Source organism: Cygnus atratus, chromosome 6, assembly GCF_013377495.2.
Source record: "Cygnus atratus isolate AKBS03 ecotype Queensland, Australia chromosome 6, CAtr_DNAZoo_HiC_assembly, whole genome shotgun sequence".
Lineage (NCBI taxonomy): Eukaryota > Metazoa > Chordata > Aves > Anseriformes > Anatidae > Cygnus > Cygnus atratus.
In genome coordinates, this window is record NC_066367.1 from 12,577,746 (window position 1) to 12,599,718 (window position 21,973).

General features: G+C 40.6%; 1 protein-coding gene across 1 annotated transcript in view; it reads left to right on the forward strand.

The window, feature by feature from the left end:
- Positions 1 to 562: 562 nt before the first annotated feature.
- Positions 563 to 21,973, forward strand: part of BMPR2 (bone morphogenetic protein receptor type 2) — a 111,204-nt gene continuing 89,793 nt past the window's right edge. The window contains exon 1 of the mRNA XM_035570812.1: positions 563 to 1,538. Coding sequence (XP_035426705.1) covers positions 1,463 to 1,538 — 76 coding nt within the window. The 5' untranslated portion in view covers positions 563 to 1,462. The remainder of the gene's footprint in view (positions 1,539 to 21,973) is intronic.

Genomic DNA, 21,973 nt, shown 5'->3' on the forward strand with positions numbered 1-21,973 from the left:
CACTGCATTCCAGCTGCAGCTCTCCCATCAGCTGCCGGCCTTAATTATCTCCAGTCCTGTGTAACGTAGCAAAGGTTAAAGCACACAAACAGCCCAGCCGGCTGACTTTATCTTTGTTTTGAGACCATAAACCCTCCTTAACGCACGAAGCACGGAACGGGTTGGCCTGGGCAAGGCAGGTGTTTGAAGCCGTGCGAGCGGGGCAGGATTTGGGGGGTTAAAGGGCAGAAGCGACGGGGCTGGACGGGGCCCCACCGGGGCCGGCTGTCCGGAGAGGTTTCCCCGGCGCTGGGGGCCGGGGCCGCTCCCTCAGCGCCGCCATTTGCCGCCGCCCCCTGCCCGGCTTCGTGCGGCGAGGCGCGCTGCACCCCCCACAACATGGCGGCGCCCTGTGCGCGCGGCGGGGCCCCTCTTCACCTCCCCGGAGGCCCGCCTCTATGGTGCGGGGCGGGCGGGGCGGCTCTGCCAGGCGTGGCGGGGCGGGGCGGCGGTCGGAGCGAGTCCCCTTTGTGTCTGGCGCGAGGGAGGGCGGCCGTTGGTGCCGGCGGGCGGGAGGGGGCGCGAGCCGCGGGGAGCGGGGGGCGGCGGAGCGGCGGCGGCTGCTCGGCGGGCACGGGAAGGAGGCGGAGCGGAGCCCAGCCCAGCCGCCCCTCACCGGTGAGCCCCGCGGGGCTGAGGCGTTCCCCGCCCGGCGGGCAGAGCTGCGGGAGGAGACCGGGCCGGGGGCTGCCCGCCGCCGAGGAGGCTCCCGGAGCGAGGAGAGGAGAGGAGAGGCGAGGAAGGAGCGCGTTCCCCCGGCGCGGGGAAGGGCCTCGCCGTGCCGTGCCGCGCCGTGCCTCCCGGTGCTCCGGGCCCCACCTCGTCGGGGTGGCCGGGGGGGGGGCGTCGCCGCTGCGCCGGGGGGCGGCGGGCCGGGGCTGCGCGGCGGAGGCAGATGGGCCGAGGGGCGGCCGCAGCCGTCGCCCACACAGCGGAGCGGGTCTCGCCCCGCCGTCGAGCGGCCCAGCGGTTCCCCGAGACCCTGGCCGTGTGAGGCGGCCGTGGGGACGGGGCCGGGCTGCGCCCCTTCCCTGAGCCCCTAGAGCCGGCCGGGACTGACAGCCGCTGCCTCCCGCCTGGATATGTTTCCTTCCCAACCCGGCTGCTTCTTCGACATCGTGAAGCTGCGTGGGAAATAAGCCGCCTTCCCGGCACGACGAGCACGGCGCCTGTCCCGGGAGGAGGGCGATGCGGCCGGCGGCAGCCGCCTTTCCCCCCGCTCCTCCGGCCGCCGAGACATGAGGGCAGGCTGCTGTAATGGAGTAAGAGCGGAGACGGCTCCCCTCACCTGCCATTTGCCCTCCCGGACTGGATTGTGAACCGAGAGAGCTCAGTAAGGCCGCTGGAAAAAAGGAGGAAATTCCTCTCGTCCGTATATTTTTTTTTTCTTCTCTTTCTGCCTCGATCCTCGGCTCCCCCAGGTATGACTGCCTCACTGCAGCACCTCTTGCTGGTGCTCCTGCTCTCCAGTGCCACCCTGCTGCTCAGCACTGCGGCTGGTAAGTAGCCAGTGGCTGCACGGAACTGGCCATTTTGGCACGGCCGAGGGGGTGGGGTCCGCCGGCATTTGCACACATCTGGGTCTCCTTAAAAAGTGCTGGGCATGTATTTCAGCTGCGAAGCGTGATAAAGTTTTGAAAGCCCGATCTGTTAGGGCGTCTCGGAATACAAAATCTGCTTTATTGCGTAAATGAACTCGACCTGCATCCAGGATGCACGTTTTGTCTCGATCTGCTTCTCTTGTCTACTCGCTTATTTCAGTTTTGGAAACACAAATAGTCTTTTTGTTTTGCATGCCTTGCCATTTGTAAGGTAACGCAGACGTTTTTAATATATATTTTAATCGTCAGCAGAGCTGTGCCTGTTTTGCTGTGGGATCTTTGGGCACAGCCATTTTTAATTTTATCAGCATCAAGGCTTTTAGGGGCCTTAAACTTGCTACAGTTTTATGACAGACTTATTGTAAGGTATATTTTTTTTCTTGGGGGAGAGATCTGAAGCAAAAATGAGGCATTTTCCCTCATGATTGTAGAGGAGTAACATAAAATGCTGTTGAGGAGCACTGAAAGGTCTCACAGAGTACTCTTTTTTATTAAAAAGTTAGAAGTGTATACTGTAAGATCATCCTTATTCATATTTTATAATATATACTTGTAATTTTGCTTGGAAGCTTGATGTTAGACACATGAAATGTTTGGTCCTGATATTGGAAGAGAGACGTGCGTTGGTCTGGCATCCTTTGGCTTTCTGTCATGGTGACAGATGAGCATGTTGGAGCTTTCTGAGTGTTACCCAGCGTCGTTAGGCACTAATGCCAACGCTTCTCACTGCATACATTTTCCAGCAATTCTGGAAGACTCCTGTGACTTTGGTGTCTTTTTACTAATCAGGACCCAGTCTGCAATGCTGGGTCTTTCTAGCATTATTTTAGTAGTTAGATGTGTATAGTTCCTAAACGAATCCTTGTAAGAAAAATACAGCGTGTAGGCAGTTTCTTCATTGCTCTGACTGGATGGATAGCCCCGGATTTTCTTGCTTCTGCTTTTTAAGAGGCCTCTTTCAGGAGGATATTAACATGACATAATTGATGTTGCCTATATCATCCTGACCTTTGACTATTGTAATTTTAGATTGATCTCTGCAGTGTCTGTCTGTGGTAGTTTCTTGGGAGTATTTTTTCTCTTTCCTTCTGGAAGAAGGGACTTCTGAAGGTCAGAAGTCTTGATATTAAAACATGCATGAATTGAGAGTGCCTGGTATCTAACTGTTCTTTCAAATACAATGATAATAATAATAATAAAAGTAGGCTTTTTTCCCCCCCATCACAAAACCTTGAGCGAGTTGGTAATTTCTTTGCCTTGCTGAGGGAGAAGGGGTACTGACAGAGCGAGGACAGATTTGAACCAGGCCAAGGGCTGGGCAGGTATGGTACGAGCCTGTTCGCACAGTTTTGCCAGTTCACCTCAATCCTGACCTGGCAGCAGCATTCCTGTATTTCAGTTTTGTTTTTTCCTTGTTAAAAGGGTTTTAACAATGCCAGCTTGGCTATTTTGTGCATAGTAGCCTATTATCCCATTGTGATTTATTTCTTAATTGTGAAATTTTAACAATCCACACTATAAAAAACCTTGGTCATAATCCTCTGTAAGAGTAATTACATGAATGATTTGAGCTTTAGTTAAAGTAACTAATTATTGATTTTAAGTTTACACTCCATTTCAGAAAAAAGAAGTCTATACATGGGGAGGCTACACTAATGTGTAATTCTGCCCTTTTATGTTCATGAAAGAGCCAACACTACTACTTCTCTTCCCCTCCCCCCAAAGTATGAACTGTATGCTCACATCAGCGTAGAAAATGCTGGCTTTCTAGCTTTGAAAACCCTTACTAATTGTTCCTTCTGATCAGTGATGGATCTTGTGTCTCTGCAGTACGTGGAACTGAGTGTTTATAGATGCAAAATTGTGACATCAGAGGGAAAGTATTTTCATAACAGGTTTGTAGATTTTGGCCTTGAGAAGAATCTCTAGATCTCCTTGGGGAGAGCTCAGTAAAGACCTGAGCTTAGGATGGTCGGGAAGGAAGAGATGTGGAGATGCATAAAGAAGATGGAAAATTTTGAAGTGGGGCTGTAGATGACAGTTTCGCTTTTAATCTAGAATACGAATGAAGAATTAAGGTAGTCCTTCCTTCACCTTGATAAATGAGGATATAACACAGAACTGGCTCTAGATTCAAGTGGGGCTTTTCCTTTTTTTTTTTCTTCTGATTTTTAGGAGAAAAGTATTACTGGCTTCCTTTATAAAATCCAAATTTTGACAGATATCCAATAGCCCTGTATTTAAGTTGTATATTAATCCTTATAAAGAGAATTGCTACAGTGAGAACATTTTACCCATACTAGTCTAAGGTAAATGATTGAGGGATTTACAAAAGTTATATTGAAAAAATGATTTGGACCGCTTTGTTCTTCATTTCTCAAATGACTTGAAATATCTCTAAATCTTTCGTTTAGAACTATGAGCCATATTTATACTCCCCTATATTTTGGAGGATTTGAATGCATTAATTGTGAGGGTTGTGCCTGAAGAGGTGGCTGGTGAACCTTTGAGCTGTTCCACAATATTGCTAAAGAATTTCATTTGGGTGTTCATATGGACTAGATATTAATCTTTCTTTGGTTTCATTTGCTTGCCTTCTGTGATACGCAATACCAAACCACTTCTCCTTCTTTCTTTATATCCACAGTAGACAGCATTCCTTTGTCTAATGTGTAAATTACTCGTGGAAAATATAAAATGAAAATTAAAGTGAGCAGAATGTCCTTTTATCTTTGTGGGTCTCTTCCTTAAGTCTGTACCTGTGTGGTTCCACAGGGCTGCAGGATTTCCAGTGTGCATAGAATTGGATAGAGATTTAAGTTGTTTTTTTTAATGATCATTTTAATTATTAATTAAAATGAGTGAACTGAAGCTTCTTTATCCTGTTCTGTCTTGCAGTTAAAATTACTGTAGTGTCTTGGTCTAATTTGTTTGAAATATGAATTGTGTGACATAAGGATGGACTCCTTTTGGCCATTCAAATCAGTTATTTTATCAGTGTTTAGAATTAGTAACTGACTTATTAATCAGTTTTCTTAAACCTATCTGTATCCTCAGTGTCAACTTCTTGACTAGAGCTATACCCTTTGTTAGTGGCTCATTCAGTTGTAATCTGAAATCATATAAATTTTTCAGTTTAACTTGTGGGAGCTTTTTCAGAAGTATTAGCCTAGCAGCGGGAGATGGACTATTTACTTGAGGGAGACAACTGGTGTGCTTGTTGGAAAACCATGTACAAGTGCAGCCTTTGGGGAAGAATAGGGCTTCATTAGCCCTCCAGTAGAGAGTAAGAGTTGTGCACGGACCCCTTCACCTTCATGAGAAGAGCCTCTTTTCTATTAGGTTGTCTATGTGAAGCTCTGTGATATTTCAGCTAAGCTGCCTCCAGTTCTCAAGCAAACCTGGGTATTTCTGGACTGCGTTGTGTGGTGTAGGCCTAGTGCGTGAGGAGGTGGAAGCTACGCTAGCCAGGTGGCTGAGGAGCCCGGATTGGAAGCTCTGAGCCCTTACACAGGCACTTCACTTCAGTATGAATGATTTTACCCTCAAAGGAACCATGTGTAAAAGGTTGGCTAAATTGTCTGTTCTCTGCTGAAGGAAGGCAAACCTTATTTCATTGTGGACAAAGATGGAAGCTTAAGAGTATTTCCTGTAAGGATTATTCTCATGATGAAGTGGTTGTTTTGATGACCTCTCTGACACATATTACAAACTTCTCTTAAAAAAAATAAATATATATATATATATATATATATAGTTGACTTTTGCATTGTTGTCCCACCTGCCTTTTTATATTTCCTTAAGTATTTCCCAGCAGTCTGTATAGTCAGTGTCATTGTTTCCTTGGCAGATGTTACACTCCTTCGTGTTTCTCACCATAGGGAAGAGAGGGGTAATTTATTAGGTTCTTTGCAAACGTTTCATTCCCAAAAGCAGAGTGCATGGTTTACAGTCACAGGAAATGTATTGTGTTGGGGCTCAAAGTCTGGCCACGCCATGAACATGTGCTGTGCTGTCATTTTCTGAGCAGACTCTAACTTCCCTAGCGGAGCTGCGTGTAAGCAGGGTGCAAAGTTCCATTCAGAACAGAATATTTATGTCCTGAATCAAATGGGCGTGATGATGCTGTGCAATGGGTAGGACAGGAATGCGTGTGTAGCTTGCATGTGGTTTTAAGTGTTAATTTTATTAAGCTTGTAGACTTAGTGAAACTATTAACTGCTTCAATTTGATTTTTAAAAATAACGCAGTAGAAGAACTGCTCTCCAAAACAGAAGATCACTTTAAGCACTAAATATATATTTTTTTTCTCTGAAATACGAGTCTACAAAACTGTAAGGCTGGAAGTGACTCCTTTTCTCTTTCCTTCGTAGTCTGGATGCATAAGTATGGGTAACAACTTTGTCTAACCTTTCTAAAATCTCCAGAAGAGGGATTTGTTTCACAGCCTGTCTAGGTAGCTGTCCTGTTACAGTGCTTAATGATCATGTATTTTGTAACGCAACAGTAGTAGTTCTCCTCCCACCCCCGTTCTGATGCAAGATTGTTTAATATATACCTCAACAAATATGTGGTGACCCACCTGATCATAAAGCATGCTGTACGCATACAGACAATTGCTGGGGAGCAACAGGGTTTTGAGAAGTCGTTCATGTGCCAAAGCCTAGGGTCTCAGGGTTTGCTACAGTCATTTGCCGTGGGAAGCTTGAGTTGGCTGTCATTATTTTAAAATGAAATTTTTGCAATCTTTTTGGAGGAAGTATTTTTAAAAGCTGCTTTTGAGAACATAGGCTGATCCTAGAATTTCTGAAATTCTGATTTCTGATGGTGTCAGCCTGACTTGAGGGATCTGTAGTTGCAGAGATGGGAGCTGGGCTGAGCAGTGTAGTGGGATCCGATCGAAGAGGTCAGTCTCGGTGAGCGAACGGAAGGAAGAAAGGCTGAAAGGGCTGGAGAGATTTGAGAGGATGAAGGACTGAATTTATTTTACAGTGGGATGAGAACCAAGGTGTATGAGAGGAGATATCTTGTATTTGTCAGACTTGTTTGGAGAATGCGTGCCTGCAGTTGTGTGGGGGGAAAGAAGTTTTTGTGCCGGGGGAGAGGAAGAACGCATAGTTGTAGGTAGTAGTTTTAAAGACTTCTGTTCTGAGAATGAATGGGAGACCTAGTCATTTAGATGATGTCTTTACCCTCCTCCCCTTCCCTCGGTCTCGTAAGTTCGGAAATCACAAGGTGTTTGGGAGGTGATGGCATTTTATTCCAAGTGGGATGTCTATCTGTTTTGTTGATTGTGACCTTGGTTTTGTATCAAATGACACATTGTGTTTTGAACTGTAGAGGTGTCTGTGTTCTGCATCTCTCAGTACTTAGTATTTTCTCTTCTGTCTCTTATTTCTGTGTGGGGGAGGGAGGGAAAAACAAGGACTACAGATGCAGAAGACTCCTTTTCATGTCATTGCCATCTGCGATCCCTTCCGTCTCCATCAGTAACTCCTGAAGCCGTTGGCCAATTTCAACCATATGCGGAAGATGAGGAAAGTCTCAAGAGCTTAATTTGCTACTGTTACCATGAAAATTAGGGGTTGGATGGAGGAGAGAATTCCAAGGTAGAGCTTTCCCAAGGGGAAGGTCGGGCAGAATGCAGCCCTCATAAGCCTGCTTGCTTCAAACTGGCTCCCGGTCAGCACATGGTTGCTGCAAGGCTGTTGTTGTGTACGGGGCTCTGGACTGAGCACAGTGCATCTGGTCTTCCCTTCACTTGGGGTGCCATAGGAGGTCTGAGGGAAGTTTGGCAATCCTTATTAGGGGAGGGGTGGGCGTTGGGTAACAGATGTGGGAGAAAGGGCATGTTTATAAGAAATTAGGCTTCGTTAATCTACAGCTAAGGGAACAGCTTGTGTTTTTGACACTATGTACTCAGCACTTTAACTAAACTTCCAAAACAAAGCCCAAATCACCTTACTGAATGATTATCATCCATATATGACTTCATTGTGTGTATGCCTAACTTGCAGTTTATTGTATGCATTGCTTTTCACCCTTTCAAAACTAGATTTAATTGACTACCAGTTGTATACACTTAGCTTTATTTCAGGCATCCCACACATTATATTTATTGTTTTGATCTCTATTCAATGTTACTGTAACTTATGCTTTTTCTGTGGCTCCTTTGAATGTTTTTATGTATTATACTTGCTCAAACCTGTGAAGTGTGTGAAAAATAGTTGTATTATTTGTGGTAAGCAGGTGTAGTTGAGAGGCATTTATTGTGACATTCAGGGTTGGAGTAAATGGCAGACAGTGACAAAGCCAGCAGCGCCTTGAGTCTTTGCATTGTAGTACTGACTGTTCGAGGCAAGTGGGCTAGGTAGTGCTAGCAGCAGTGTGCAGCAGCTATTACTATTACGTCTAGCCAAAAGCTGGTGCTACATTTATTCTCCTTGTTTTACTACATGTACTTTTTCTATTTGAAGTTGCAAGCAGGATGGTTGTAAGAAAATATGGGTATTTTTTCTTTTTTTGAATGAGATGACTGGAAGCATAGTCATAGGTTATGTATAAATTAATGATCTCTATTACATATTTATATTAGAGAATGCAGCACTTAATTGATAACAAAGTATTGGGCACTGGCAGTGTAATCTCCAAAGCTGCTCATTCTTGGCATGAGGTAAACTTCCCTCTGCATAAGTCACAAAGGTCAGGTTCACCTGGTGTGAGCAGCTATAACGTAGTTCAGTTACCTGAATGACTGACCAAACATGCTCTGCTGCTCTTGCCTTATCAGACTTGCTCTGTTTGGCTTGATTTCTGTTAAAAATAAAACATTCTGTATTTGCAATCAAAGAAGTGTGGATCTGGATACTTGGAACAAAACTGCTGGGGCACCCATATTAGAGAACCCTAATTAGATTTTCCAAGAATTTAAGCTAATCCTCACTCCTTTGCTATTCTGAAATTTGTTAGACATGACAAACATATGTCAGGAAAAAAAATTGGTCATGTTATTTTTCAAGCTATTTTATGTATTAGTGATTGTATTAAATAACTCTGATCTTACAGAGTATGTTCAGTCATCCCTGATATAAGATGAACTAAACATTTTTTGCCTTTTTTTTGTGTTGAAGTGATTGTGTTGTAGTTAGGTTGTTGCTGAACCTACTCGAAATCTAGTCCTTCTTCTGGTGGTATCCCTCAGAGAGAAAGAAATTAAGTTAATTAGGAGCTTCTGTAGAAAAAAGTAAAAATGTTGTTTTGGTAGGACACGTTCATTTGTGCTTAGAAAGACTCTTGCAATTGAGCATGTCAGTTCTGGATGATGGAGTTGTTATAGATACTTATAAAATCTTCTTTTTATGAGTCAAATTTTCTTTCATTATTTTAGGCATCCAATTTGGGGGATTTTGTGTCCTTGTACCTTCTAAGCTGTGAAAATGTTCGTACAGACATAGTACACATCGTGGATATATACTTTATGCTGTGAGCCTTGCCAGTCATTTATTTAAACCTAAATCCCAGAAGTAATTTTTCTGTATTTATTTGCAGACAAGGGATCCTTTTATTAAAAGATTAGCTTTCTTTGATTACTGGTTCATAAATATAAATTTTCATTATATTTAGCTGAGACATGAAAGATATGTAGAGCTAATATTGTGAGCTAAAGAAAGCTAAGATTGTAGCAAGAAAATTGTAGCACCTACCTCTTTAGTTATGCCGTGGCACATCCATATGTATGCAAAGCAGGCACTTAGACCAGAAGCGATCTTTCTGTATGAAAATAATTCTAGTTGCAATCAGAGAAGGATAAAAGGAATCCTGTAATGAAGCTTGTCTAGATGCCATCACAGTGTGGGTTTCTTATGTTTGCATGTTTAAAGTTTTTTCTTTATTTCTAGCTGTAATCACCCAGGCCAGGGATCGGTAGCTGGAGCAGCTGCCATGATTGAAATAGGCAGGCATGCTTAGGTCTGCCAGCTGAAAGAGGACAAACCCTGCTGCAGCGCAGCGCGCAGGCGCCTACCCAGCAAGGACTGCTGCTGGGATTTCAGCAGGAGTCAGCTAAGAAGTGGAAGAACTTGTTCAAGCGCCCCGTGCTTCGCAGGCTGGGATGAGGGAGTCTGTGAATCTCAAGGAGTGAAGAAGATGAGAAAGCAGTTTAATTCCCTTTAAATTAGGGTAAACTATTCCTAATCCCCGCTGCAGCCATATTTGGATCTCTCTGTAAACTTTTTATATAGAACCCATGAAAATCCCTGATTCTAGTGTGTGTTGCATATATGCACCAAAGATGACTTACTATATTTAGATATTTGTGTTTATGTATGTGTATATATATATTTCTTAAGTACTCAGTTTGTTATCAAAATTCAAGCATACCAGTCTACTTCATTGTTAAAAATTAGTATTTTAATATTCACAAATTAGCTGTTTGCTTGGTGTTAATAATTTCCAAAAAGTCCTTATCAACAGCTTATTTTATGTGACTGGTAAACTTTACACTCAATTACATCCAGATTTTACCAGGACCTGTTAAGTAATTTCTCTTTTAGTTATAGTAAGATGAATCTGGCCTAACTAAATTTTAGTTAAATTTGAGTTTGTAATAGTTAATGCTATTGCAGCTAAACAAGATTATTTAGCCACAGTTGTTTAACATTGTTTTAGCTAATCATTTAAAATCTCATAGTAAATGTTTTCCCTGCAATTTTCTGTACAAACTTAAAAATATCATAAGTGACAAATAGAGAGACTTTTTTTCCTTTTATTGTTTCCTGACAGAGCAGTACTGCTAATGAAGCTCTCAGTAAATTTAGCTTCCCCTATTTTAAGAAGTAGTGGAGCAGAATGTTTTTGTGCTAAGCAAGTAAAATAATAATTAGGATTTTACTAATCTGGATGCTGACTATAGAATGTTATTTAAAGTTGAAGACATGGCCTTTGGACACAAGAATATGCAATCCAAATATGACACAATGTAATAAATGAATTAAAATGTGGAAGGGGTGCAAAATAAGGAAGAATAATGATACAGTAATAACACCTCAAATAACTTCATGATTTCACTTTGAGAATGCATGAATATTTTCTCCCTTTGTGCAGAAAAAAAAAGCAGTGAGGTGTTAAGACATAGAATAATAGGTGCCATAATATGTAGAATGGGCAAATGTACTGAGCAGAAGACACTTCAATGAGAAAATCAGAGGGAATGCAATAAAAAGGATATTGAATTAAATTCTCCAGGCTTCCTGCAATATATTCACGTATGTGATGTAAAATGAAAACCAAACAAAAAATGTCCTTTAGCAGGGCTTCTAATTGAAATTAGTCAAAATAGTACTAAATATTGAACTTCTTACTGTATCAGCCAATTTGTCTGCTGGGTCTCATTACTGCGGGGAAAATGAAAATCTATGTGAAAGTTCTTGAACTTAGAAATTTAAATAAGGTGCCTTTTCTGTGCTCTACTGGTGCCAGTTAAGAACCACTCAAGATTATTTTTTTTATTGTTGTTGACATATTTTTGTGTTCGTGCTATAAGCTTAAAACCAAAATCACCTTGGTACAATGCAATTCAATACAATTATTTAATGTTCTCAAATGCTGAAGGTGCTGATGTAGTCCCACCAGCTTTTTCAGTATTCCAATGTTCTGAATAGGTTATTCATTTATACAAATTTGCAGTTAGTCCTTTGAACTTGAAACAAATTTTGGAGACCAGGTATTTTAGTGAGCCTACTGGGAAACATTGAGAAATAAGCTTATTGCAATATCCTTGCTTCTCCAGATAAAACTAGATGTGAGTCCTGACTGGATGCTTACCAGTGTTATTACAGGACAAGATACTTGAGTTTTGATATTTCCTAAATTTTCTCACTCTTCCCCTCCCCCAGTTTTGTTATTCTTTTTAGTGTAATTATAAAGGTAACTACATCATGTGCTTATTCTGTTACTGATGTGCTTTCAACATGTAATTTCAACTAAATAGTTTAAAATAATTTAGCAATGTCACATTTGGTTATCACTTTGAGCTGAAATACATAAGTAAGCAATGAGGATGATGTATGCAATGGAATCTGATTGTAATTACCCCAAAGGAATTTACTTAAAGCAGTTAGTTTCAGTGCTTAATTGATAACACCGGGGCTTGCTTCACTTTTGTTGAGGTGTGGGAATATGAGGTGTAAAGAGAGGTAACTGCATTCCATTGAGTTTCAGTCTAGACAGGCATGAGAACATCATTCGTCCTGTACCAAACAAGGAAAAATAATAACCTCCTAAAAGTGACCTTGCATCTAAAGAATGTGCTCTGGTGGGCACATGGAAAGGCAAAAGTTCAGTGTGATCATCAGCAATATTCTTCCTGTAGTTAGAGGTCAACTTGAAAAGATGCTAATTGAATTGCAGATTGATTTCTTGCCATTTCACAGAGTTGGGGGCTTTTTTTTTTTTTAAGAACTGGTTTTATGAAGTACTGTAGAGTTGATTATACTTTATTGAAGAGAGAGGCTGATATTTAGCTGAGGTGAGAGGAAGTTCACAGTACAATTTTATAGCAAAAAGTATTAGGAAACAGTATTAGAGACTCGTCTCCCTCCTGTAATTGAAGAGTAGTAGAGTGAGGTTTGACTTCTTTAACAAGATGTCCAAGGAAATGTTTTTTTCTTCTTGTTCTCTCTCTCTTAAAGGGGATATGTCTACTTCTAAGGCATATCAAAACCGACAGGTAGAGTGTGATGCATCACAGAGCTGAGCCCAGTTTAATTAGTTCTGCTGGATTTGTTAGCCTGACTCCTATGTAGACAAAAAATTAGTTGGGAACTAATGCTGGCAGGGGAAAAGGGTGGAGTTACTGAGGACAGTGTGGAAAGGTGTTGTTCAGTTTCCTTGGTGATCTGAGGATAGTGAGCAGCAGATGCTCTGATAGCATAGGAGGCACAAGCACTGAAATACACCTTGACAGCCTGGGGATAAATGTTAAGTATTTGTGAACAAAGAGATGTAAAGGAATGGGATCTGTTAAGATGGAAAGAAAATAGTTTGCCAACTGCTTTGCTTTGATTGCCTTTGTGCATGCTCTTAACCTGCAGTAAGATGTTGCAAGTATGTGCATGCAAAGGTGCTGCAGAAAATTTGATGTACTGCAAATTTCTACTGTAATTTCATATTTTATCTTATCTGGTTTTGTGGACGTTGCTCCTTCTCCCTTTTGAATTGTTCTGCTTGAGCAGAGGTGGAGATGATGATCCTTCTGCAGATTAAGGTGCAAGTGCAACCCTTAAACCTTAAAAAAGGGATGTGGTAAACACTGTATTTAGCAGAGGACAAGCCTCATTCTATGGTTTGTTTTCAGTAGCAGAACCTTAATTACCTAAAAGCAGTGCTTTAAAAACAAACATGAATTCAATCATTTAAAAAAAGAAGTTATTATTAGACCTATCTGTCTAACCTTAATTCAGCTGCTTTGTGCATAATTGCGATAGTTTTTATGAAACATTTTCCCCTGCAGGATCTCTGCCTCGTTTGGTGGAAAAGAGAGTAATTTCAAGTTCAAGAAGGAGGAGTAATTTCAAGCAAAGAAATAGACTCTCATAGTTGCAGACCTTCCTGCTTGTCTCTTCCCCATGGATGCTATCTCCTCCCCTTCGGAGGTGGTTCTTCATGTGTGCTTCTTTCTTGGTACCCTCGTTCCTTTGCTTTCATGTATTGCCCTTATTTCAGTTATTTATGTGTGTGTGTATATATATATATTTTTTTTTTTTGAAACTTGAACATTGATGTTTTATTCATTACTTTGCTTTAATGAAAAGAAATGAGTTGTATCATGTTACTAAAAAGAGATCTTTGATAAGTGCTCAGATCAACAGAGATGCATAAAGGAAGTGCAAAAGACTGAAGTTTATTCTTCCCTAAAGGAATGCTTAGCTTCCGTGACTCTTCTGGTATGCTTTCTAAAAGTGGGATGTTTTTCTTTCTTCTTTTATTGTCTTGCAGAACATAGACTATGGGAATCTTGACTGGCAGATGACAGATCCTCTGTGAATGTGTCTGGGGGCAATGCGGTGGGGCGATCTACTGACTAGAAGGTAGACAAGAAAAAGTGTAGGTCATTGCCCAGTCATTGCCTACATAAACTTGGCTCAAAATATCCACGAGAGGTGGCTCATCTACTACATATCTATTAGACATGATTGTGCCTAAGTAATTAAGGAAGTGCTTTCAGATACATATTTAAATAAAGCTTTTGGAAGAATCGTATGAAGCTTTGGTTACGATCTGTGTGATGGTGGGCAGTTAGGATAAAATTTTGTGAAGAGCTATTCCAGTCCTTAGGGAATATACAGGTTCTGTGCCACTGATTCCTAACAATTTCTCCTGTAGTGCAATTAATCAGAGGATTCAAGGATACTTGAAAGGCAAGCTGATAATATATTTTTTTCTGCTATATTTGGAAGAAAAACAAAATGGTTCTCAGTATTGTTAACTACTGTATTGTGTGTCTGTGTTTGTAATAGTTCAAAAAGCGTGTCATCGTGCTGTTTTGGAGATTATATCTAGTCACTAGTGAGGTAGCAGATTTGAAATGGCTCTGAATACCCTTTCTCGTAGTTCTACTAGACTTATTTTAAATTCTTATCTTTGTGTTCATATATGTATTGTGCAAGACTGATGACATCAAGCTTTGGAAGCTAATTTAGAACTGTTACAGCCTTTGCATGCTCTGCCCTTCCTATCCTTCCGGTTTTTATTCACCAAATGTATACAAATGTGAATACAAAGACCCTCTTCATCTCAAATGTCTCCATTTAAGAACAAAGATAGAATTCCTAAGAGATTCCCTCTCTTCTCCTATTCTTGCTATACAATAGCATTTATCCAGTTCTGTTAAGCTAAAAAAAAATTTCACTCCTTATAATAATAAAATCTCATAGCTTTAAAATAAATAGAGTTAATCTAGAGTCAGAATTAACTAGGTCTCTAGCAATGATACTCCTAGAGTAAAGCTCTTAAATTTCTCTTTCATGATCAACCAAATATTTGCTTTTGATCAAGAGCTGACAAATCATACAATGCTGCCTGTCCCTGCAGATTCTTCTACTTGAGTTAAATTGTCTCAAGTGTAAGAGATCATACCAAGTAACAGTGCTTAAGCGGCATAAAACCCAGAAGTGTTTGTGTGAGAGCTCTATCTCCTTTGCACTTACTAGTGGGAGCACCATCACCTTAAATCTGTATCCTTTGACTGGCCTGCTGGTTCATGTTCAGGGCCTTACCTAATTCAGGATTGCTATTTCTGCGTGGAACAGAAATAGATGCATTCAAAGGTAAAGTTGTCTGTGGCCCTTCAGGGCAGAAGTCGGTTTACGAGCAGTATTCAGCTTTTACTTTGAACCTGCCAGTGTTGAAGACGGTGGGTTGCTGCAAGCTGCGAGCCCAGATACTTTCTGAAAGCAGCTGAAGGAAAAGGAAATAGTAGCTACAGCTGCTACAGAAGATGAAGAAAGGAAATGGGAGCCTCCCTCAAGTGCAGCCACTAAGCTAAATAGTTAAAAATAGCTACTTTTCCCCTGTAAGCAATTGTCTAACTTGCCATAAATGTTGTTTCTTGGAAGTTGGAGACAAGTCTCATTCTCAGGATTTTCTGTTCTGAGATACCGGTTGTGTTCTGAGAACTCATGCTGTGCCACACCACTGATTATTGCAATACAGATTTTGTTTTTTAATTTGAAAAAGCATTGTGACCAAACTGTGATTGTAATGAAGAAAGCAAGTACTACTTCAGAGCACTTGCAAACTATGTGGATAAAATATGGAAGGATAGTGAGATGAAGTATTTAGCTGGTGATTAGCATGCCACCAGTGAATAGGAACGTATCTTTGGTTTGCTGGGTACTTGTCCACTGTCATCCACATCACCAGTTTGGGTTTCTTTCATTATGATCCCAGACTGATTATTGGTATTTTGATACATCTCATAATTTAAAGCTGGTTGCGAAAAATTATACTTATTAAAACTAAAGTTTTAGAGAGGAATGAAACGTGGTAATTTTATTGTAAGAAAAAACAAAAAACAAAAAACTACTAGAGATGCCAAATTTTCAATGAAATTTTTGTTTCAGAAGTTCAGAAGAACAGAATTTCAATTCTATACAAGTAGTTCAAAAGCACAAAATGTTTTCATTTGAAACCTGTTAGTATTTTATCTCACTGCTTGTTGAATTCTGCGTAGTTAAATTGAAGTTTTTGTAATCACTCCCAACTTCTCAATTTCATCTACTTGTTACCCCCAAGCAGTCCACAGAATCCAAGTATGTTGTTTTGTATAATCCACTCATGTTTTCTGTCTGATTGAGCTGCTCCTGTGAAGTTTAGCAAACAGCTAAAACAACCAAACAAATGACTAAGTAGTCTTCTTCGTAGGGTGTGCAATTGCCCAACTCTGTGAATATATTTTAATGATTCAGCAAAAACGTGGTGTGTATTTGCAGGCACGTGGTACTTATTTTAGATGAAAGTGAATTTCTAATCTCAAGCTGCATCTATTTCTGAATTAGCAAATCAAGTTTCTGTACTCTGACGTGCTTTCATTGAACTTTTTCAAAATAACAGTAAACTAAAAAAAGTTCCCTACGTGTCCATTTATTTGCTTTCCTTTTGGTAGAGAGTATCCCTTTTTAAGTTGCAAGTAAAGACAATGGAGTGTAGGGACATGAATACATTGTTGAAAATTGATTATTCTCACTTCATTTTTTCATTTTTGTGTATTTCCTTTGCGATTTTTCCCTTTTCTTCTCTCTTCTTGCAAATGTCCTCCAAGTTCTGTCCTGCCTGTGTAGGAGAGTGAGGAGGTAACTTGAGCCTTAGCATTATCTAACTATATTGCTAGAATGTTTCGGTGTCTCATATGTGCAATTACACTGACACCTGCCTTCAGTGTAAACTTTAAGAAACTCCCGAGTGCAAAGGACATTTAAACAAGCATACAAAACCCTAAGAACACTTTTGAGCTATTGATTTTTCACATCTGAAGTAGCCAACTGATTAACATGTGGGAGTCCAGTGGGCTGCCATATATATGTTTCAGAGCTTGCTCCTAAGTATTGGTGTTGTAAGTATTACGTAGTGAAAAGTATTAATGAAAAACGATCGTGAACTTGAGAACTTGCCAAGGTTTCTACTACTACTGCTTCTTTTTTTCCGCTTTCTTTTCTGTCTGCTCTTCCCTGCATATTGGCATTGCAGTTCTGCTTTGTGGCTGTCCATTGCCAAAGGCAAACCGAGGAGGCAAGCCGTGTCCGAATTCAGGGTAGCAGTTAACCAACAGTGAATGGCAAGCTCGTCCTGCTTTTGGCAAAGTATTGGCATGCAATAGGTATTTCTTCATTTCAGAATGCTCTGATTTGCCGCACTGGGATAGATGATAGTGCACAATATTGCCTGTCCTTAATAGATAAAACATGAAATAATGAGACAATCCGGTAATGATAAGTTTTCTTCTGGTGACTGTCGATAAATATACTGTTAACCTGTTGTCATCTGAGAATCGATAAAACTAGATTATATGGGTTTACTCAGATATTGCCCTTTTTCATTTAACAGATTAAGTTCTGCCAGGGATGGACGCCATCTTTTAATGAAATGTCTGTAAACTTTTGTCTTTTTTAAAACAGATATTCCCTGCTAGTGCTATCCCTGTGAATGCTGAAGAATAATAGATTTCTTAGTCCATATTATTCTGAGTTACATGCAGTGACTGTATCCCAGTGAGATAGAGCTGTATTAGTTACTAATTTTGCTGATGAGGAGTTGAGGCACAAAAGAAAGTGGCCTGCCTCAAATCACCTTTGGTTGTCTCCAGTGGAATGCTGACTTGAGTTCAGTACTTTTGGGCAACTGCTGTAACCACTGGGTAATTCTTGTATTCCTGGCTTTGTCCAAATGATTTTATCATATGGGACAAGAAGTTATTTTAGTTCTTATTCAGAAAATGCTCCTGGTTTTGTTGGGAGATTGTTTGGTTCCATAAATGTGCACTGCTGGAAACATTAAAGACTGTATATGTTTGCTCAGCCTTTTTCCCTTGAAGTGTTGCACCTTCTTCGTAATGCTGATTCTCCTTAGATCACGTTGAAATCTTATCAGTATCTTCAGGTGAATTAGAGGAACATTGAATGAGGTTCTTAAAATTTTGAGACTTAACTCCATTCAATACCAGGAAAGAGGGGAAAAAAAAAAGTCTTGCTGTATGTTTTGAAACTAGCTGTTTATTTCTTATTGTTTCTTACAGTAATATTTTTTTTCCTAAGCATAACATTATGACCAGAATCACAGAATAAATGCCAGGTTATTGGTCACCTAGAGGGTGAGCAAAAAAGCTTCTACAAAGCAGAGTTGATCTCTATTGGAGATTATAAACATTTCCAATATCTGTGCCTTTTGTCTGTTTCACTTGCATCCCTTACTTTTGTCTGCTACTCTGAGCAATGGCACCATTGCCGCTTTCTCTACTGGACTGTATTCAGTCTTCTCTCTGTTTTCCACACATTAGTATTCCTAGTATTTTGGTTTCTTTCTGTTTTGTGTGCTTCCCTGGCACAAGAGCAAGGAGCACAGAAGAGTCTTGTTTTTTATTCCAGTTTTACCAGAGTGGGTGCTTGGCTGTGGGAGGAGGACCTGAAGATGAGTTCATCTCAGCTTGTTCATGATGCAGCTGAGCATATTTTTACCTGCCTATGGAAGCAGCATATGAACAATCCAAAGAGGCTGTAGAGCATGTCCAGCGCTGCTGGTCTGTGAAAAATTGAGTTTCCAAACTCACAGCCTCTTCTGAAGTTTTTCAGAGGCCTATAATTTTGGTACTTTGTCAAGAAAATGAGCAATCTTCCCTCTATTCCCCTTCCACTTCCCCAAAAGAAAAAAAGAGCTAGCCGCAAACCAACCAGAAGCCACACCCTTGGTATGAGGCAGCCCATCTGCCGCATCTTAAATTCTGCTCCAGCTCTTCCAGTTTTAGAATTTGTCAACAAAATACTTACAAAGTATTTTAATATGGACTTCACAAGCTATTTTTTCTAGTGTTGCTCTCAGAATCATTTTAACAGAATCTGCTGTGGACTGCTAAGTAAAATAGGAGAAAAACACCTGATATGTACAATCTTTGACCACACTGATGATTTGGCAGATGTCTTAAGCAACTGAAAATAGAGTTCCTCTAAGATGTGTCAGAAACCTTAATTACAGGCAGAGTTCCAGGCTTGGTTATAATAAATACAATTATTTTCTCCCCTCTCAATTTAAATTAAGTAAATATAAATAATGTCAATCCAACTGTCCCTCAATGCCATCTTTAATTGGCTAACATTGAAAAGACGGTTAACAATGCCATTAGTTTAGAAGAGATCCTAAAACTTGAATTTCAGGTTGTGTGTGTGAACTATTGAGCTGAAATAATGCGAAGATAAACTGGAACAGGAATACTTGTGGTGGTGGTCAGCTGAAGAAAACCAAATCATGTTAAAATGCCAACAACAAATCAAACCTAGTGTTGTCTGTAGGACAACACTAGTATGTTAATGCAAATATTTATAACCTATTTGATGTGATGCCATTATATCTTCCAATGTTTCACAAGTTTGAAAACATCCCTTGTGCTTGAATTTGTTTTGTAACATAATTTATTAACTTATAAAATACAAAATGCAATGCTCAGTAAAATAATGTCGTTGGGATTGCAGGGAGAAATCAGTAACTTCTGGCAAAATCTTTTTGAAGATGATGGGCCTTGGTATTATTGAAAGGTGGAGAATTCACAGCACTGTCATTCTGTAGTTTGCTCCCACTTCTGATGCTTCTCAAAGAAGTTGCTGGCTGGGGAGGAGTGTGCTCCCCTGACTGTGCTCCATTTTGTTTTCTCCTCTGTAAGCAGAAAGACTTGTATTTACATGACTGTTTTTAATGGATTCATTGACAAGCTGCACGTTTTCATGCAGAGCGTGAACTTCTTCAGAGCTGCACATTCTCTGGGTTTTACAGTGACACTTTCAAATAACAAAAACTTGCATCCCTGTGGAGAGAGCTTTTGTATTCTCTCTCTGGAACTGCCCCAGTGACACAAATTCAGCATTTGACAAGTAGTTTTACACATGAAAGATTATTCTAACAGCACTGCAGCACGTGTAAGACTGCCAACATGCTTCTTGTGAAGACAGTGGTGCACTTTTTAACTGGCTTAGCCAGGTGAGGTGGTACAGTTGGCCTATGTGGATGACTTACCTGCTTGCTCCTCTGTATTTTTAAGAGCCTGCATGGAGCAGGTTATTTTTCCAAGGGAGCTGGCAAGAGCTTCTTATGTTTCTTACTTGATTTGAGACTGTGTTCTCAGGGTATGAGGCATGACAGATTTTAAAAGTAATACGAAAGACTGGCATCAAGATGCGGGTTGGGTGTGGGGAACATTGTGGAGTGGACTGGGGGGGGAAAATCAGTGAAGGGTGCCCCTGCCCTCTCTTTATCAGTCTACTCCATTTGAAGCTTACAAGGGCTGTGTTGAACTAGTTACCCCTCTTGGAGTGGTGTTTCATCCCCGTCTTGATGTGACACACTCGGTGGGTTTTCCCCAGCAAGTGGAGACTTGGTTTTGCAAGTCATTGCTGTAAGGGCCACTGGTGGGGCTCTGGGTGCTGGGGGTGCTGGGAAGTTGGCATATGACACTTGTTTGAAATTCTGGAGTGCTGCAGTTTGAGTCAGTGCATATGATGAAATTGTGTGACTAGTCAATGATTTACAGAGGCAGGACTAGATTGGCAGAGGTGCCCTTATTGTTAAGTTCAAGCTCCCTAAAGCAATGAAACAATAGAGAGTAGAATTAGAGCGGAATTTAAATGAAGGAAAGATTTTGTGGCAGCAGGCCAGAAGGCCACATTGGGTTTTCTGAGGTACTGGCTGGGTTTGTCTTCACAGTCTGACACTGCAGCTCTGGAAGCTTGTGGAGCTTTCTGTTTTTGTTTATAAGGTGACTGAAATGTATGATTGTCGTAGCATCTTCTAATAATTGGAACAATACTTTTGCTTATCAAGAACACGGAAGTGATTCACAGATCCTCTCTGCCTGAGTATTGTTAGCAAGCCTAAGGAGTCAAGATCAGTTCAAATCAAGTTCATTCAGAAATGAGGTATGTAGATCTTTCTGTTCCACCTCTCTTCTTCTCCTAGCTATGTATTCCATTCATATAATGAAATATTCTAGCATCCATATATGACAAGCATTTGCTGTTATCATCTTGATTACATCTTTTTGTCTTAATATCTGGCCTGCGAAGACAAAGGACATGGTCAATATAACATTTTGTTTTAATAGGTAAAATCTCAACTGAAGACAAATCCTTAAATATGATTCTTAAACATGAAGTTCATTACAGACTTAGGAGAACATAAAAGGAAAATCTTTTCACTTTAAGCTTACCTTTGTTGAAAATTGGTTTCTTTTGTTGCTGAATTTAAAACAGGTTAATCAACAGTTACATTGGTTAATATTACCCTACAAAGATTTCATTGGCTCAGCCTTCCATTTATGCATTTGATAAATGAGTAAAAAAGGGTTACCACCCTGCTTGGGAAGCGCTTTTCATTGTCTAGTTTCAGGTTTTGCATACTGTCTGAAGGATAAAATATTGCCAATTAAGATATGAAATAATACCAGGAATTATACTGGGATGAATGATGACTAACAAACTCTGTATTGTTCTGGAAAATAAAAAGGTGAGTTGGATTTATTGCATTTTTGGGAAGAGAGGAAAAGGATGATGGGGACACTTTGGTTTTAGCACTTAAGGAATGCTGACGTCCAGTGAACATTACCCCAGAAAAGAAAGTGAGTTGTTCTTTCCATGGTATTATTTCAGATTTGAATTGGTGATTATTTTTTATTTATTCTTCAGAGAACATGCGAAACCTGAAAAAAGGAAATTCATTAGCTGTGAACTTGAGCTCTGATAATTAATGTATTGATACAGTGAAAATGGCCTATATCCTTATTGTTCTTGCTCAAAAATTTTCATTGTTACTGGTAATTGTTCTGAGAAGTAAATTTAGCGCTGCCTGCTTGCCATATTTCATAGAATCTTGGAAAGGTTTTGGGTTGGAAAGGACCTTAAAAGATCCCCTAGTTCCAACCACCCTGCCATGCATGAGCAGGGTTGTCACCCACTTTAACAGATTGCCCCAAGCCATGTCTAAACTGGCCTTGAACACTTCCAGGGATGGGGCATCCACTGCTTTTCTGGGCAACCTCTTCCGGCGCCTCACCACCCTCATAGTGAAGAATTTCTTCTTTA